The sequence below is a fragment of the Mesoplodon densirostris genome, chromosome 15, assembly GCF_025265405.1.
Source record: "Mesoplodon densirostris isolate mMesDen1 chromosome 15, mMesDen1 primary haplotype, whole genome shotgun sequence".
Taxonomy (NCBI): domain Eukaryota; kingdom Metazoa; phylum Chordata; class Mammalia; order Artiodactyla; family Ziphiidae; genus Mesoplodon; species Mesoplodon densirostris.
The window spans coordinates 87,801,304-87,820,189 of NC_082675.1; the positions used below are offsets into that span (position 1 = coordinate 87,801,304).

General features: G+C 44.9%; 1 protein-coding gene across 7 annotated transcripts in view; it reads left to right on the top strand.

Annotated features, from left to right (window-relative positions):
- ZNF236 (zinc finger protein 236) overlaps positions 1-18,886 on the top strand; it is a 93,834-nt gene that overhangs the window by 13,307 nt on the left and 61,641 nt on the right. For all 7 annotated transcript variants that reach the window (XR_009534493.1, XM_060118516.1, XM_060118517.1 and 4 more), the window contains exons 3-7: positions 1,045-1,209; positions 10,681-10,859; positions 13,403-13,521; positions 13,824-13,996; positions 16,214-16,357. Coding sequence is in view for 6 of the 7 variants with exons in the window: in XM_060118516.1 (XP_059974499.1) it covers positions 1,045-1,209; positions 10,681-10,859; positions 13,403-13,521; positions 13,824-13,996; positions 16,214-16,357 (780 nt within the window). In the remaining variant the exon portion in view is untranslated. The remainder of the gene's footprint in view (positions 1-1,044; positions 1,210-10,680; positions 10,860-13,402; positions 13,522-13,823; positions 13,997-16,213; positions 16,358-18,886) is intronic.

Genomic DNA, 18,886 nt, shown 5'->3' on the forward strand with positions numbered 1-18,886 from the left:
AGCTAGTCTGGTGAATCTAATGAAGTTATTTATGGGTAGACAAAGAAATAATCTTAAAATACGACTTTCTTCAGTAGTTTCAATCTCCCTTATCTTGATGTGTTTTTCTCCAGCAGGGAGTGTTACCTTTAAGTGGTCTTGCATTTTAAGAAGGTATTTGAGATGTTTTAGATCTTACTTCCGCAGGGAGCAGCACTCTCTTAAATAGGGATTTGAACTCTCTTGCAGTGCCCCCTGTGGGATATATCAAGCCTGTTAGTGTCCTAATGGAACGAGCTGCCTGATAGTTGGAAAGTGGCAGCTAAAACTACAGTGAAAAGAGTGATTGCCGACTTTTCTCTAGGTTAGGAGGATGTAAGCTAGTGAGCCATCTGAGACCAGAAAAACACCAGGGATCTCTTTTCTGGAGGACGGGATCTGACCAACTCCAGCCTTACTTTCGGCATGAATGCTGCTGTAACTATGGTAATGTGGTACGGACACCAGTACCCACTGGCGTTACTCTCCCAAGCTGAAAAATCTGAAAATACTGACCCATTAGGGTCTTGATATTTACAAGAGAAATACCAGTGATTACTTTATCTTTCTACTAGTAGGGGGCAGAATACCTTCCATTTGGGGGAAATTTTAGATGGGGATAAGCAACTCTGTTAAAATCTAGTGAAAGTTTTCACAGTTACTTAGTTGACTTGTGATTTTGTTCACAGCAGGGGAGGTGTCATGAAAGAGGGGAGAAAACCCCACCCAGTGAGTTGAAGTGTCTCACTTTTATTTTCATAGCGGCTACATTCTGATACGTTTATATGCAGCATTTCTTATTAGAAATATTTTCTATATAGATGTGGTGTCTCCTTATACTCCTTTGAGAAATTCTGTAAGGAGCTTTACTGTGTCCATTTTGGATTTATTGACTTCAGGTCCAGAAGGACTTCAGAAGTTCCTTAGGAAGCTTATCTGTGGATTATGCTGCTTGTTAATATTTGAATGACATTTATTGTGGAAAGATTGTGTTTCAGTGGCTTCTCGACTTTTTTCTCCACCTAGCCACATCGATGTGACCAGTGCCCCCAAACCTTTAATGTTGAGTTCAACTTGACACTTCACAAATGTACCCACAATGGGGAGGATCCTACCTGTCCCGTGTGTAACAAGAAATTCTCCAGAGTGGCTAGTCTCAAAGCACATGTTATGCTGCATGAAAAGGAAGAGGTAATTATTTCAGCCTATACTTTGTTCACTGATTTTTAAAATGCATCTGAGGATTTTTAAAATGCATCAGGAGGATGTTAAGGTTAAACTAGTTTTAAAAAGCCTTTCGTATAGGTTTCAAGGAGTCAGTTATCATTAAATTTGCCTTGGCTAGTCTCCAGGTCACTGGTAAAGTGTTTGTTTTGGGGTCATGTCAGCACCTTGGGGCAGAGACATTTTAGTGTGTAGTATATTTGGGGGATCAAAGTATGTCCACAGTGGCTGGCAGAGGTGCCCCCCACTCTTTTTTTCTTAATAAAAAATAACTTTTTTAGGATTCTGAGTGCCAAAAGTAAATTTTCTGCCTCCGAAGATGGTAGAATCTCCTTGCTTGGCTCCTGGATCCCCTGACACGTGGGAATTTGGGAGAAGAGAGGAAATTCATGATGACCCAAAGCAGTTTATGCACCACAGTGAACAGTCCTGAAAGGGCCACAGGCCTAGTCTTGGGACAGAGTGAAGGGTGACAGGGCCGTGCCGCTGGTGTGCACCAGAGAGGCCTGCTTGCGCTGGGGACGGGCGGGCTCCCTGTGCCATATGCACGGCTGTTGCTTAAAGTATCACCCCCCATTGTTACCATAGAAAGCTAGGGAAATGCAAATGTAAAAAGCAGTCACCCAGGGACAATTACAGGTAACTATTTGGTATAGCTTCCTCCAGAGACAGAAAAACATACAGCGTTTAAATTGCATATATAAAATTTGCATCCTGAAAATTGAGTTTATTATACTTTGTATATCGCTTTGTGTCCTCTTTTTATGTCTTTAATTTTTTATATAAAATAATTTTTATCTTTTAAAATCTTATTGTATAAGTAATACATGTTTATTTTGGAAAAAGTTAGAAACTAAAGATTAACAAAAGTAATATAAAAGAACCAATAATCACACCAGTGGGAGAGAACGCATTGCAGTTGACCTTTGAACAACGCGGGTCTGAACTGTGCAGGTCCACTTAAACGTGGAGTTTTTCAGTCAATATGTATGACAGTACTACATTGTGCTAAGTTGGCTGACTCCAAGGATGGGGAACCGTGGACGTGAAGGGCCACCCTGAAGTTATGCTCAGATTTTCAGCTGCGCGGGGTCGGCGCTCTAGACCCTTGTGTTGTTCAAGGGTCAGCTGTGTAGTCTTTCAGGCTTTTTTTTTTTTTTTGGCTATACATATACTTTTCCATAATAGTTTATATACTTAAGGATAGTTTTTTTAGTGCAAATACATACTGTTTTGTAACCCACTCTTTTCCTTTAATACATTGTGAATACGTCTTTTCCTCTTTCACTTACTGAATCATGAGTGTTTTCCCCATGTCACTATTTTAAATTGCTTTATTAAAGTCTTCAGCATCTGGATATAGCATCATGATATTTTTACCATTTCCTTTATTATTTAACCTTTAAGTTGTTTATATTTTTTCAGTATTATAAATAATACATCTTTGCATGTATCTTTAATTGTTTCATTAGGATAGATTGCTAGAGTTGGATTTACTGAATTAACAAGGCTTTTTCAAGTTCTTTATAGAATGCCACGTTATGTTTTCGAGAGCGCATGCTGCTTTATACCTTCTCCTGCAGACTGCAGGCCTGCCTGTCTCACTCAGCTGTAGTGCTGTCCAGAAATGGCCATTGTTTTCATTTTAAAAGGCAGAAAGTGTTTAATTTTGGAATAAGTTCACACAGTGAGACTCAGACAGCAGAGAAAGGGTTAGAGAGTGAGACTTAAGTCTCCATCGGGCCCGACTTTCAGTCCTCCTCCCAGGAGCTGCCTGCACAGCAGTCTCTTCTGCATCCTCCCAGGGGCTTTCAGTGCACGTACACATCTCTGCATCCCCAGTGATACCACCCAATAGCAGTATTCTGTGCTTTTTCTTCAGTTGACTCTATCTTAGGTATTGTTGCAGCAGCCGCATGGTGTTACATTGTATGCTTTGTGTACACCTGTGTCATAATCAACAGGTTTCTGTGTAGGTTGTTTCTGCCCTTTGTGTGTAGCTGCAGTGAGCAGTCTATTCATTGACAGGCTCTGGGTCTTACGGTTTGCTTAGAAATGCTTCCCAAGTGTACAATCACTATTTTTTAAAATCCCACCGTGTCTTCTAATGCAGGTCCACAGGGTGTAGGGCGCACCTGTATTTCAGAAATCCTGAGTTCACGCTCATCCCTCCAACCCCAGCCCCTCTGCACAGGGCGCTCACCTGCCCCCCAGTTCCTGGTTGTGTGTCCCTTCCTCCACGGCGGGACGGGGCTCCCAGCAGTGCACACGCCCCACCCCTCGTGTGCTCGGCGGTCCTGTGTTAACACTGGAAGTCGTTTCACAGTTGCTTGGCCCAAACCGCTGTACATGAAGCACGTTTCAGAGTTGAGGTCAGTACAGGGTTGTTGCATTCGTTTGCTTTCTCTTTTAGGCCCCCTTCCCATTCTCACGATCTGCGGGCCTCAGTTTACTGCCCTCAACTAGGGTGGGGCTCGTAAGACCAGAGACAGACAGCCCCATGCAGGCAGAGTAGGGATTGAGGGCCGGGAAGTTAGTCTTTGAACATTAGGGTAGTAAGTAGTAGCCGTCAAAAAGATAAAAACAAGGGGCACTCAGAAGACTGGCTCCTTTCTGTAACCCCGCCGCATTCCTGGGACCAGGTTCTTGGTTTTCAGTTTGACTTTGCTGTATTTCTCTTTGTAATGATAAACAAATGTTTGTATGTTTCTTATTTTACTTTTCTGGTTTATTATTAATGTGGACTTTAGAATTTTGCCTAATTAAAAATTAATTGGTATTTTAATTTTGATTGCATAAAATTTTTAGATTGTTAAAGGGGAGAATTGAACATGTTTAAAATATTGAATCTTTATTGTCAAAACATTCAGTATGTTTTGTTCAGATGGGTTCACATTATTTAAATTTGTTCTTAAATGTTTTAACATTTTTTAAAAATATCATTTAACGGCTCTTTCAAAGATGTATTATTTGTTATCTGTCTATAGGAAAGCAGTGCTTTTTTGTATATTAGTTTTTTTTCTTTTCTTTTTTTTTTTTTTTTTTTTTTTGCTGTACACGGGCCTCTCACTGTGGTGGCCTCTCCCATTGCGGAGCACAGGCTCTGGACGCGCAGGCTCAGCAGCCATGGCTCACGAGCCCAGCCGCTCCGCGGCATGTGGGATTCTCCCGGATCGGGGCATCGGCAGGCGGATTCTCAACCACTGCGCCACCAGGGAAGCCCTGTATATTAGTTTTGTAGCCTGCTGTTCTACCAGATTCTCTTGAGTTTTCAGGTGTACAGCCTCATCTACAAGTAATAATTAGGTGATGAGATTTTTTGTTTTGTTTTGTTTTCACCTAGTACATGGGGGGTTTTAAAGTAAACCCGATCTCACCCCTCGAAGTTTCGAACAAGTTTGAAATAGTTGCAGGCATCATGTTACTACTGCGCCTCTAAGTACTTCAGCTGTATCCCCTAAGAACAAAGACACTTTTCCTCAGTATCACAAAACAGTTACCACACTCAAGAATTTAACATTGCTCTAAATCATCCATCTTCAGACGTCTCCATCGGGAGGGGCAAGGACTGACTTCCGATGAGAGTAGGTGGAGAAGGGAGTTGTGAGCAGAAGCGATACCTCTGCCTCTGACCCTAGAAGAGAAGCGTGAGGACAGGTTCCGGTGGACAGGGGACGCAGGTGTGACAGTGGGAGTCCAGGCCCTTCCTGCTGGCTTAGGGCAGCTTTCCCTTTCTCGGTTTGCAGCTTCCTTAGTCTCTGTGTCTCAGCAAGTTTTCCACTGAGCCAAACATTAAGAGTTCTTTTTCTGAAGTAGTTAAATCTAAGAGGTCCAATAAGTATTTATGTCTTAAGTAACTTAGTAGCCATTTGAAAAACTACCGTATGTAAATTAGGTACTGCGTAGCTTTTTTTTTTTTTTTTTTTTTTGCGGTACGCGGGCCTCTCACTGTTGTGGCCTCTCCCGTTGTGGAGCACAGGCTCAGCGGCCATGGCTCACGGGCCCAGCCGCTCCGCGGCATGTGGGATCTTCCCGGACCAGGGCACAAACCCGTGTCCCCTGCATCGGCAGGCGGACTCTGAACCACTGCGCCACCAGGGAAGCCCTGCGTAGCTTTTTAAACCCTGCAATTTTCCTGTTTCACATTGAATTTCACTCATTTTCACTCATTTAACCGCAGCAACTACTGAAAGTCAGCTTCACAACATTACGATGTCATTGAAACTGAATGGTATTGAGCCAGTCATCCGTGTGACGTGGGACGGTTGTCGAGGGTCGTGTGTCTTCCCTTGAGGGCGTCTGCTGTCCCTTGGCCCCTGTGACTCTGTCATGGTCACTGCCGCCTCCCTCTCGGGCTGGATTGGGGCTGCAGAGCCTCATTTTTCTCTGTGAAATGGAGGCGTTGCCTTGTCTTCACAGAAGAATGAGGTGGTGGAGAGGCGCGTGGGTGTGGGAAGCGGGAGCAGAGCCTGACCGGGGACAGATACGTGGGTTGTGTTACACGTAATACAGGGGTCGTGGCTGCGAACGGATCTGTGTGTGTTGGGTGGGAGGGGAGCATGTGGCTTCTTCACCGCGCCCTTCAGCCGGGTAGGAGGTCAGATGGTTGTTCGCATCAAGGTTCCGGTTGACGAAGCGTGTGTGATGGGATAGCGAATGAGTCAGGTGTTGGCAGAGGGTTGAAATGATGTAACCTGCGGTCTAGGCCGCATCAGCAAGGGGGTGAAGCCTGGGTGTGTGTGTGTGTGTGTGTGTGTGTGTGTGCGCGCGCATGTGCCTGTGTGTGTCAATCCTCTAGGGGGCTCACGGCGGCGAGTGGGGTGGGGGGAGATGATTGAAGCGGTTCCACCTGTCCCGGCGCCCCGGGTGGCCCCAGCGCTGGGGGTGATGGCGTAGGGCAGGTGTGCCCCCGAGCCGGGGCCCCGCAGCTCTCCCAGCCGCGCACCGCCGACGCAGGCCAGTGAAACTGCTGTGCTCCATCCTAATGCTTCTTCAGATACACCTTTAACATTTTTCTCTACCTTCTCCATGACTGGAAAGAGAAATAATGGTAATTCATCATTTCCAGACACTCTGAGGTTTTTATACATTATTTTCAAAACCTTCCCTTTATTCTGTTTTCCACACCCTTTGTCCAGATTCTTTTCCAGACTGTCCCCCAAGTGGAGCTCACAGTCTCGGATGTCTGCTTTTACGCCGTTTGCTTGTGTCGGTTTCTCGTTGCTGTGACGTCGTCTCCTGAGGTGGCAACCCCGTCATGCGCAGCAGCTGTGACGGCAGCTTGTGCAGCCTGGTCTCATCTGAATCCTTGTTGCGTTGGTGAAGCTCCAGCTGTCTTTGTCTTTCACTGTTGTAGGAATGTAAACAGTTCATAGTTTCTGACTCCAGATTTTTTTTTTTTTCCCAAAAGGCCTTTGAGAAGCGTGTGTTTTCTGAAATCAGTTGACTTTCATTTCTATTACTACTAACCTGTCTTCTATTTTCTCTCTTGGAATATAACAGATTCTCTCTTAGATCAATAAATAATCACAGGAGAGGAAAAGGGTTGGAATAGTCAGAAGAGAGGCTTTTGTGTAACTGGTTTGAAGCTGGGAATGGAAACTGAAAATGCTTTATCTTCTTGCCCTTGCGCCACTGTGCTGCCAGGGAGAAGGCTCTGGAAGTTGAGAAGTGATATTCAGTAACTTGACCTTAGTAACCCCATGCTGAACAGGAATTCAGGACTAGCGGTTTCACATGAGCAGAACAACAACAAAAAGGGTTTGCTTATTTCTGATGTGAAAATGTGTTGGCAATATGTAAAAAATAGGGTGCTCTTTTTTTAAAAAAGGGCTGTGTTCGGGTACAGGTTCAGAGTTTTCCTCTCTCACCGCACAGTCTGGTGCCGTGCAGTACAGAGCTGGTGGGGTGGCCGAGGCAGTCCGGGACCCCACATACTCTGCTCTCTTTGAGGGTTTCTGTACCACGTGGCTGACGGCGGAGGGAGGGAGGGAGGTGGCGCGTCTGCTGTGGGAAGGCCAGATCCAGAGGCGGAGCATCAGCCTGCTGCCATCCGTCAAGTGGAAGGGGCACGGTCACTACACGGGGTGGTTAGTGTTAGGAAGGTCGGCACACAGCCGTGTGCTCAGCTAAGAAACCCACTGTATAGAAGAAGAATAGATACTGGAACACAATTATCAGTCTTTTCCATGTATGTTAAATAATGCATTTTAGCTACCTTTGCCTATTTTGTGTGTTTTTATTTCTTAGTTAATTGATTTGAATGTGGTATATCAGTATCGACTATAGGAATAATTCCTTCCCTTTAGTTGCACTTAAAATTAACCGATAAGAATCCAGCTAAGATGAAGTAGACCCTTTGTGCCCCTCTTACAACTGAAAATACCTAGAGATCACACAGCCAAGCGATCTAGAGGCTCCTGAGGGTGGGAAGAAGGCGGCAGGCAGCTGAGGGCCTTCAGGACTTGAGGAGCGTGTGGCAGTGAGCCCCCGAGCTGCTTTTTTGCCTGCTGTACATCTGGACCAGGTGCTGGAAGAGCCTGTAGCCTTCTGCCAGCAGGCATAGATGAAAGCACGCCAGAAGATTGGTTGCCAACAGCCCAAACTGGGAAGAGGGTGGTCTCACAAGAGAAAATCTTGTTGACACTGCCAACCCTGTTCCAGCCAAATACCCACTGAAGAGCTCGGTGGGGCTGAGAGGAGAGCGATCGCCTGCGCCGTCCTGCTCCCTGTCCCCTGGAAGCAGGTGGCCCTCAGCTCCCCTGACCCCCGGGCTTCAGTAGGGAGCTAATCTTGCATCCGTCTCCTGGCGGAAGGAAGTGGCACCCAGATCCGCCCCCCGCGATGGTGTTAGAGAGCCCGGCTGGAAGCCGGCCTTCCGTCCTCTGCTGGGCAGAAGCAGGCCGTGCTCTGATTCCCCGCCTGTGTAGTCTCTCCGCCGGCAGCACCGAGACTCAGCCAGGTGATGCGGGATGGACCGGTCTGCACGCTGCTTCCCGCCCCCCGCCCAGGGCCCAGGGCAGAGGGGCCCTGAGAGGTGGCCCTCCAGTCCCCAGCTGGCCCTGCCTCTGAACAGGGTGACACCTGCCAAGAGATGAGCCCAGTGGCCTGTGATGGGGACCAGTGCTGCCGGGGCTCAGAGGAGGGCGGTGTCCTGTGGGGTGGGCTAGGGATGCTCTCCTGCACTGAGCGCCGTTTTGAGGCAGACTCCTGTAGGAAAGGAAGAGTGGCTGCTGAGAAAGCCCAGGCAGGAGCAAGGACAGCACTTGGGCATTGGAGCCTGGGGGCTCGAGAGAAGGAAGGTCGTGGGCAGCCCCGGTGGGGGAGGCAGCAAGGGCCGGTGTTACGGGGTGAGTGGCCTAAAGGCGCTTAGTACTTATTGTATTTTATACTCTGTTTGACTTCAAAAAATTACTGTATCTTCAGCCAGATGGGGGCTGATAAGAGTGCCGTATGTTTACCTGGATGATCTGCTGGCCACTTAGCGATCACTGGAATTCCCCCAGGACCACCTGCTTCTGGGGCAGGCACTAGCCACTGCCTCTGCCTAGAGGGCCTGCCGGGAGCTCCGACTGCGGGGAGCGCAGTAAAGTGGACGTCCGCCAGCCGCCCACAGGCCTCGCACTCCCCACTGAGACTTGCTCGAGGTGCCAGGTCCTGGGCAGGGAGGGAGGCCCATCCTGGCTCCTGGGTCTGGCTGGGTGTAACACAGCGGCAGCACGAAACCTTCCATCATGAGGCCTGTTTCGGTTGTGGCCCAGCGTGTACTTGATCCTGCTTTCGCCGTATGAGCAAATTGTACATAAACCAGAGTTTCCACTCAGAAAATTCTGATCAGTTTCTGAGTAATATCATGTAGATGTCTCCTGAAATATACTAATCTGCTCATTTGGTGAAAAAGTACCTGAAAAGAGGATGGGTCTGAGCCAAAGCAATGAAAGAATCACGGTGCAGGTGGGAGGGTAACAAGTCAGGGTTTATCTTGTGATTGTAAGTTGTCAGTGAAAGGAGAATACTTTGCTGTACAGATTCAGGGTGTGGCAGATGCCCCCAGTGCCACACTCAAGATAGGCAGCAAATTTTGTTAGGTGGCTTTTAAATTTTTGACAGTTCCCAAGAAGAAATGTCTTTATTATCAGCAAGATACTAACAAGATAGTCCATTATTTCCTTAAATTATTATATAGTAACACTAAAGTTACTTAAGTTGACGTCATCGTTGGATTGCTCAAAGTATTCCATTCATCCTTGTCTTTTCTGCAAAGGATGCTCTGAGTAGTATCAATGAACAACCTCACGTTAATGCTGTTTCTATGCATTTACGAGACTGTCAGGTGCAGTCATTAGAAGAAAGTCTGATGGGAAGACAGCTATATATTTTGTTGTTTGGAAATAATCGTTTATGCTCATTGACAGGTTACACTCATTCTTTGCCATGTTTGGGTCATTTAAATAAATAATTGCCTTATAGAAGGTCACATGAGTGACCTCATTGAACTTTGTACTGAGTCAGCAGTTCATTACCGAGTACTTCCTCTGTGCCGGGCACCGTTCAGCACCTTACCTGCGCCGTTGTCCGTAACTTTAGAACAACCCTGTGAGGGCAGGCGTTGCTGTCACCACGGCTTCACAGGCTTTGAGCGGTCAGCACCCCCAGATACACACAGCTGGTGACTGGCAGCCTTCACGTGAACCAAGGCCCAACTCCAGAACATCTGGACCAGTGCTATCCTAATTGAAATTTGAGTAATTTAAAATTTATAGTGGCTATGTTTCCAAAAGTTACAAAGAAAACAGATGAAATATATTTTATTTTAATATATTTATGAAAATATATCCAAAATATTCTAATTCAAATGTTAAAAGTTGAACTACCTTTTTTTTTTCCGTAAGTCTTTGAAATCCTGTGTGTATTTTATACTTACTCCACAGCTCTGTTCGGGTGCTCAGCCAGGCACTTCTGGACAGAGTCGCGGACTTCTCGTAATCGACTACCCATAAACCAGATTGAAAGAATGATAGGTGTTTCCATTTAAAAATTTACCAGCTGTCATTTTGTTTTAAGGTAGCCTATTAAACTGTCATCTTAATTTAAATTCTTTCCTGACCCTTTTGTGGTACTGAAGTCATTCTGCTTCTCCTTAAAGTTTTCACAGCACAGTTGGACAAAATGCCGTTTACCCAGCAGCCAATTTGAAACAATTCGCTTTGCTCAGAAATTGTATTGTTCTCTCATCCTTTTCCCTATGTTTCTATCAGGAAAGAAATCATTTTTATATGTTCATATTTGGATATGATGATATATTTGTTGAGAGGTGAAATAGTGTTTGTTCCAGAGGAAAGCATACTTTGTGTATCAGCCATTTACAGTATGAGTTCTTTCAGGAGGTGATGGCTCTGAAGTGTTTGCTCTGCTCATGGGCGGTCTTTGCCTTTGCAGAACCTCATCTGCTCTGAGTGTGGGGATGAGTTCACCCTGCAGAGCCAGCTGGCCATACACATGGAGGAGCACCGCCAGGAGCTGGCTGCGAACCGGACTCACACCTGCAAGGCCTGCAGGAAGGAGTTCGAGACGTCATCACAGCTGAGGGAGCACATGAAGACTCATTATAAAATTAGGTGTGAGCCTTTTCTTGGGCTAAAAAAATTATACAGTACATTAAAAATGGGCATGCTTTGCTATGATGGGTTACGCATCTTGGCTGCTTTAGAAACAAGAACAGGGCAACTCATCTCATGTGGTGTCGGGATGTCTTTCATAGCATGTGTTATGTGTCGTGTCTACAGTAGGACAGGAAAGGTCGAAAATTTAAATGTCAGACTGTATGGGTAGATGTTGTTAGCTATATTATAATGTTAAAAGGTGCAGAACAAAGTATTATTGGCAATACATTTTTATGGGCAGGTAACAAGGTGTGTAGAGTGGATTCACAAAGGCCACATTAGCACCCTGTTTACTGAATCGGTTTATTTATACTACCTATTTAGAACTTACATGTTTAAATAGTTACTGTGCTTAGTGTGTATTTAAATATATAATAAAACTTCATTTAATCATTACAAACAACCCTTCAGGCCTGATTCTTTTATGTCCCCATTTTGCTGATGAGAAAAGGTAGGCTAGAGAGACCAAGTAACTTTCCCAAGGTTTTACAGCTATAAGTCAAGTGTTAGGGATTTAAACCCTAATAGTCTGGCTTTAGTGCTCATAATATTAGCAACCACGCCTATATTTACGTACATATATACATTTATTCCTAGTAAAACTTAACATGGCTTCGAAATTTTGTATTTGACCTATTCCTGATTATATATATATATTTTTACTGATATTTCCTTCTCTTAATGATATGAAATGCAGAGTTGTTCCTGGCCCTTTGTGCTAAGTTAGCTAATGCTGATGATCAGTGGTCATACTCGTTGAGCTGATCTCTACAACAAACTATAAACGCCTGTATTGATTAACTTTTTAATGACAGTATCATCAGTTTAACTTGCCACCCTTCCAAGCTCCAATATTTAGGAGCTGTTTAACAACCAGCACCACCACAGCAAAAGGTCCCACACCAGTTAATAAAGTTTGTAAAGTGCCTGAGTGCTTTGTAGTATCTATGTATTCTCTTCGGCACTGTGTTTTGGAAGCGTGGACTGAACATCTCCATATGATCAAAGTTCTCCTGTCTTTCCCCCTCCCTTCATATTGCTGGTTGTTGACTAATGTGGTTCCCACCTGAGGCTTTGTTATTTCGGCGATTTCTAAACTCCCCAAACAGAACGCATGTGTCTGTCACACTAGATTGTTATTGTGATGACCTTCCAGCACAGGCTCTCTTGATTGTCCCCAGAGGTCTTGGAGAGGCGACTGAAGGCACGTACGTTGTCACCGCGCACTAGAGTACCGGCCCCTGGGCCTCCCGGGGGCCAGGCAGACTGCTTCCCTCTCACGGAGCTGCCGCTTAGCAGGGGAGACAGACAGCGGCCAAGCAATCGGATTAGCCGGTGCAGGTTTCAGGCAGTGGGCGTGTTGAGAAGGAAGTAGGACTGGATTCACCTGGGGTGATGCTCCAGGGATGGGGCAGTGGCTGAGGCACCTGTCTGGTGTAGGCCTTTCTTAGGAGGGCCGTTTGAGGTGGGACCCAGGTGAGGAGCAGGGGGATGCGGCCCTGCAGGTCTGGGGGGGGCGGTGTTCCGGGCCTGGTGGGCGGGGAGGGGAGCAGTTGCCACCGTCTGAGCCGCAGGGGGAGGCCGGTGTGATGGGAGCCGGCTGCGGGGTGGAGTGGCGCTCCTGGGGCTGAGTGCAAGGCGGCAGGGTCTCGGAGCTGGAGGGTGCTGAGCCCACCTGGGAACGCGGGTGTTACCCGAGGGCCGCGGGAAAACCTGGGAGGGTTTGGCCCACGGATCCGGCTGCCCAGCCTTCAGGCCGCAGCCTGGCTGCTGTGTGGGTGAGGTCGAAGCAGGGAGACCCATGGATCGGGGCCACAGAATGGCGGCGCTGCTCTCAGGCCACGCTGGTGGCTGCAGGGTGGAGAGATGGGAGCTTCTTTGGAGGTGTTTTGGGGTGAGACCAGCAGCTTCTGGAGATGGACTTGAAGTCAGGGGTGAGGGAGAAGGAAGAATCCAGTGTAACTTCTAAGGTTTAAACTTCACAGCTGGGAGCTGCCGTCTCCTGTTGTGGAAAGGAGCAGGCTGAGAATTAACAGGGCTTCATTTGGGACTTGCTAGGTTTGAGGTGCCCGGGAGCCTTCAGGGGGTGTCAGGTAGAGAGTTAGGTGCCCGGGGCTGCTGCGCAGAGGGGGGGTCCGCGTTGTTGGAGATCGTCAGCGTCTAGGAGGAGCCTGGAGCAGGCAGCACACACTCGTGTCGACATAGAAACCACACTGCACGGGTCTTTGTGTTTGGTCATCACAGTGAAAGCTTTATCTAGAAGAGACATTCCGACTCTCCTCCTCCCCAACCAAAAAGATGAGTTTTATGATATTGATACACAAAACTAATACATGGATGTGTGTGTGTGTGTGTGTCCTACACACTTACATGTGATTGATTCCTCATTAAAGCACATTCTGATGGCCAGTCGGCTAACCTTTCCCATGGGATTTTGATTTAGAAGTGGTGGCACAAGGGATTCGACTTACTGAGTATTTTCCCTCTATTTATACTAGGGTGTCAAGGTCTTATAATCGGAACATCGACAGGAGCGGATTCACGTATTCATGCCCACACTGTGGAAAGACGTTCCAAAAGCCAAGTCAGTTAACTCGGCATATTAGGATACACACAGGTACGAGATACATTTACTTTTGGGTGATTTCCCGTGGGACCTTAAGGGAAGAAAAGGTGCTTTAGAGCCAGCTAGACCTGAAATTTAATCTTGCCTTTTCCATAGTTTGCTGATAACCTTGGTATTACTTGTGAGATTTTGAGTAGGTAGTGAGACGTGTGAGTCTGCGGCCACAGGGGAACGTTCTCCCTGGAGGGGTAGGTTCGGGGCGTTGAGTGAGGGTAACTTAAGTATTTTCTTTTAATCCATCAGATGCTCGCACAGTATGGAATGATGTTTTGATCATTTTTCTCCCTCTCTAGGTGAAAGACCATTTAAATGTAGCGAATGTGGAAAAGCTTTCAACCAGAAGGGGGCGCTGCAAACTCACATGATTAAGCATACAGGTGAAAAACCCCACGCCTGTGCCTTTTGTCCTGCCGCTTTTTCTCAGAAAGGGAACCTCCAGTCACACGTGCAGAGAGTTCACTCAGAGGTAAGCGTCACACTTGGGGGTGTGGTCCTCACAGGTGTGCAGTACGTCACAGGCTGCACGGATGGCTCTTGAGTTAAGAGTGAACCTGAGAAATTCTTCATTTTCAGTGTAGACAAAGTTTGTGCAGAGCAGACCCTGTTTAAAAAAATACATATATGTATATGTACACATAATGCACACAGACATACACACATACATGCAGACCCACACGTATACACATACGACACACAAATATACACACACAGATATACACACATACATACACATATACGCAGACACACATATATATACACACATTTGAACCTTTCTGGCTTATACATGGGAGAAATATAAAATACTGTTTTTTGTCAACAGTATTATACCTTTGATGAATAAATGTTTGGAAATAATCATAATACCATTCTTAGTTGTGGTCCATCAATCTGAATGCTAACCTATGTCATCCCTTTAGTGAACCTGAAACAGACACTTCCAAGTGTAAGAAATTGAAAGACAAGAAATGAAATTGAGGAGAAAGTATTTTTCTGGTGCTAGTATTGCTGACCTTGCATATGGGCCCATTCACATTTTCCATCAGAGCCCTGCTCGGTGTATTTCCCTCCACGCTGCATGTTAGCTAACTATTTCAGCCAAACTGATGTTCCTAATTTTTTTGTTGTCTCCAGGTAATACTGATTTGCAAACTCTGGAAGTATTTCTCTTAAACTGGTTCAGCTATGCTCTTATTATTATTTTTTAAAATATTTGTTTATTTATTTATTTTTGGCTGCGTCGGGCTCTTTGTTGTGGCATGCAGGCTTCTCTCTGGTGGCCTGTGGGCCTCTCTCTGGGTGCGGCGTGCGGGCTCAGTAGCCCTGCGGCATGTGGGATCTTAGTTCCCTGACGAGGGATCAAACCCGTGTCCCGTGCATTGGAAGGCAGATTCTTAGCCACTGGACCACCAGGGAAGTCCCCACCTTTGCTCTTGTTAATTGTCATGATTTGGTGTCTTATTTAGTCTAATTGTAGATTATGAAGAAATATTTAAGCAACACAAATACTCCTATCATGGATCATTTATTTTATATAACTACAATACTTTGGAGGATGACAAGTATCACATTCCTAAAAGCATATGTATATCTAACACTAAAATGAAGAAAACCCTACATACTTCATATAGTTTGTAAAGAGACTGAGAATTTCATATGCAGTGAAGTTGCTTTTAAAGACTAAGCTTTATTATCTAAGACCCAGAGACACTAGGAAGAGCGTGTACGTATGTGTGAGGTCACCTTCCGATCTGAGGAGAACACGTGTGGGCTGTGTAAGTGACTCTGGTGGAGCTCCCTCTGTGTAAAGGTGATTGCTGAGGAATAACAGTGTGTTTAAATGCACAGCAACTGGAAAATGGCACCTTAGAACAGTCCCAGGGCGTGCTCGTTGGTGCTCCCGGCTTTAGGAAACCCTTTCAGGGAAGGCCCGGGACTCGCCTGCCCCCAGCCTGGGGCCATCCTGGGACCTGCGATGGGACAGGAGCAACCTCTAAAGATTGTTTGTAACATTATCTAATCCTGTGATGAGTCTAAAGCTGTAAAGTTCATTCTTAGCAAGGTGCTAGGTGGAATGGAGGTCTTAGCCAAGTTCAGAGCTGGCTGGGCTTGTTGAGTGGTGCAGAGAGGATACTGTAGGTGCTTCCTCTGTGCCTGGGTGGCCCTGTCCGTGTTACTGCTCTGTAGTCCACTCTTGGCTCTGTCATAGTGTTAAAAAGTAGTCACTATTAAACAAAAAGTAGTCACTGCCGTGGACTATTGGACTTGGTGATGGAAAATGTATACACTGCGTGGCCATCCATCCTAACTTGTATGTTCAAGGCTCAGAGTAAAATTATATCTCACTGTCTGGCCTTCGTTATTGAACACTGCTTAACCGTTTAAGAAGTTGAGAACATGTCAGACATCTTTTTTACCAGAGCACAATAACTGAAAACTATGATTTTTCACTTGAACCAGTTCTGATTTATAGAAAAGACTGAAATTTCAATTAATCTCATACTGCCAATATTGATTAAAGAGTTGGGTCATTGATTCTAGACCTATCTAACTTATAAGAAAAGGTATGATAAAGGGCTAGATTATTTATGTCATTTTAATTGAATGATAAATTATGATTTGCCATAATTTAAATATTTTAATCTAACAATTGTAAAAACTTCTTTTTTCTTTTTTCTTTTTTAAGGTCAAGAATGGCCCTACCTATAATTGTACAGAATGTAGTTGTGTATTTAAAAGTTTAGGTAGCTTGAACACTCATATCAGCAAGATGCATATGGGTGGGCCACAGAATTCAACAAGTGCTGCAGAGACTGCTCACGTTTTAACGGTAAGCTTAGTAAGCTGGTTGATAGAAGGTATTCTTTTACCAAATCTATCATCTTTATTATGACCTTGAAAATTGAATATTATTAATAGTATTTAGTACCGTAAAGGTGCTATGAAAGTTTCCTATATGGAAGTATGGTGCTACTTTTATTTGTTTAATGAGTGGAAGGAAATCAAATTTTTAAAAACTTTAGAATAATATTACATGATTCTGATTTATGGACTGTCATCTGAACCGGTTAGAAATAAGACAAAATGTAATCGTGTAATCATTAATTTATGAAATTGTAATTCCTATGGTCAGTGTTATTGATGATTATTATTGAATATTCTTTATCCTTATGTTATATTTTAAGAATCACTTCTCTCTTTAAAGTAATATTTCTCCAGGTCTAATGTGACAGTGATACTTTTTCCTGAGACCTTGGACTTTTGGGAAACTCAATTGTATTTTTCAGTGCATGTATTTAAAATTGTATGACCCCCAAACACACCCCCTTTTACTCCTTTTTTGTAGGCTTTCATAGCTCAGCCTCGATCTACTTCTACTGCCCTCCCAATTGATCATAAGTGGCAGCATCTAAGCATAGAGTTTGGTGTCCTGACCAACAGCAGAGGCTTTGGACGTACAAGTCTCGGGAGTGTTGAAGTAGCTCATGAGTGCCTTCAGCCGATAGTCTGTGTTAAGTCAGCAGCTGCCTCCTACCAAACTAGAAAATAGGCCTAGTTTGTATTTAGTTCCCAAGCATGAGGTTCACATTTAGTGTTTACTTTTTCTTTTCTTTTCTCACAATATTTGCAGCTTAGGATGATTCCTCAACTTACTCTTGATCAGGGAGGACGTTGTAAAGAAGGTATAAAACTGGAGAATAATTAGAGTCTAATAAATTATGTCTTAAATTCTATTTTGGACTGAGTATTTTTTAAATAAAATTTTCAGTGTATAAATCAAGCAAATATTCATTTCCTTTGGCAGTATGCAAATCAAATATGTAGATGTAGTGAATTACCTGGAATGATAATGCAAATCATTTTTAAAATTTATAGTCTCAACAAAAAACTGAAAATGTAGGATAGGGGTTTGGAAACCTGGGATCCACGCCACCTTTTACCCTCATCTGCGTGTGTAAGAGCGCTCTGTGTCAGGTTATACGTACTGTTTTTCAGGACTGTCTAGGGATCCGTGTTCAGCCTCCTGAACACTGTCTGTTATTTTGCCTCTCCCATTTTCTGAATCTTGACCTTTTTGCTTTACCTTGGAGGGTTTTTTGCAACTTTATCTTTTTTTGTTTTTAATTTTTTTAATATATTTATTTTTATTTATTTATTTATTTATTTATTTTTTGGTGGTATGCGGGCCTGTCACTGCTGTGGCCTCTCCCGCCGTGGAGCACAGGCTCCGGATGCGCAGGCCCAGCGGCCACGGCTCACGGGCCCAGCCACCCCGTGGCACACGGGATCCCCCTGGACCGGGACATGAACCCGCGCCCCCTCCATCGGCAGGTGGACCCCCAACCACTGCGCCACCAGGGAAGCCCCCAACTTTATCTTATAATTCTTTCCTTGAATTTGTTTTAAGCTAGTGAGGTTTTTAATTTCTCAGATCTTTCCTTGTGATCTGATCGTTTCTTTTTCAAGATACTCTTTTCTGGTTTGAGGTACTTTCCTTTGGAATCTAATCAGCATTTTCTTTTAAAAGTTCTCTTCTGGTCATTGAATTGTCTCTCTTGTGCATCTCCCCACTCCTCCTTCTTTCCGATGTCTTATAGTTCTTGGTTGCCTGTATTTAAGAAGGGGGGCATCAGGAAACCTGCCTCTGAACTTCTTATGCATCAACAGAGCTGGTTGAGCTCCAGGGTTACTTATAATTGGCCAGGGAGCCAGCTCTTAAAATTGGGGTCCCTGGTGGCAGAATGTAAAAGATTTTTTGTTTAATCCAGGGAACTAAGGGCCACAAAAGGTGCCCTAGCTCTCCCCAAATAGTTTTTTCTTTTTTATCTCTTTTGGAGGCAGTCCCCCATTTTTTTGCCTGAAGGTAAGTGCCTAATTGCCATCCGTTCTATGGAGGAAGACAGGGGATTCATTGTCAGTGTTAAGTATTTTAATTAATAGACTTTATTTTTTGGAGCAGTTTTAGGTTAACAGTAAAAGTGAGCGGAAAGTACAGAACGCTCCTGTAGACTCTGCTCTGCAGCAGCTCACATGAGTTACTACCCCCATTGTTACACCTTGCACTGGTGTGGTGCATTTGTTACAATCGATGGATGAGTACTGGTGTATTGTTGTTAACTAAAGCCCACAGTTTATGTTAGGGTTCACTCTCGGTGGAGCATGTTCGTCGGTTTGGGCCAGTGTATAATGCCCTGTTATCCACCATTACAGCATCGCACAGGGTAGTTCTCTGCCCCTACCCTCTTCTGTGTATGCGTTTCACATTCCTGGGTTTCTGAGGAATCAGATCATCTCTCTCTTCACATGTTCTTGGCTGTAGCTTTACAGAGCATTTATTCCTCCAGTGCCCCTATTTTTC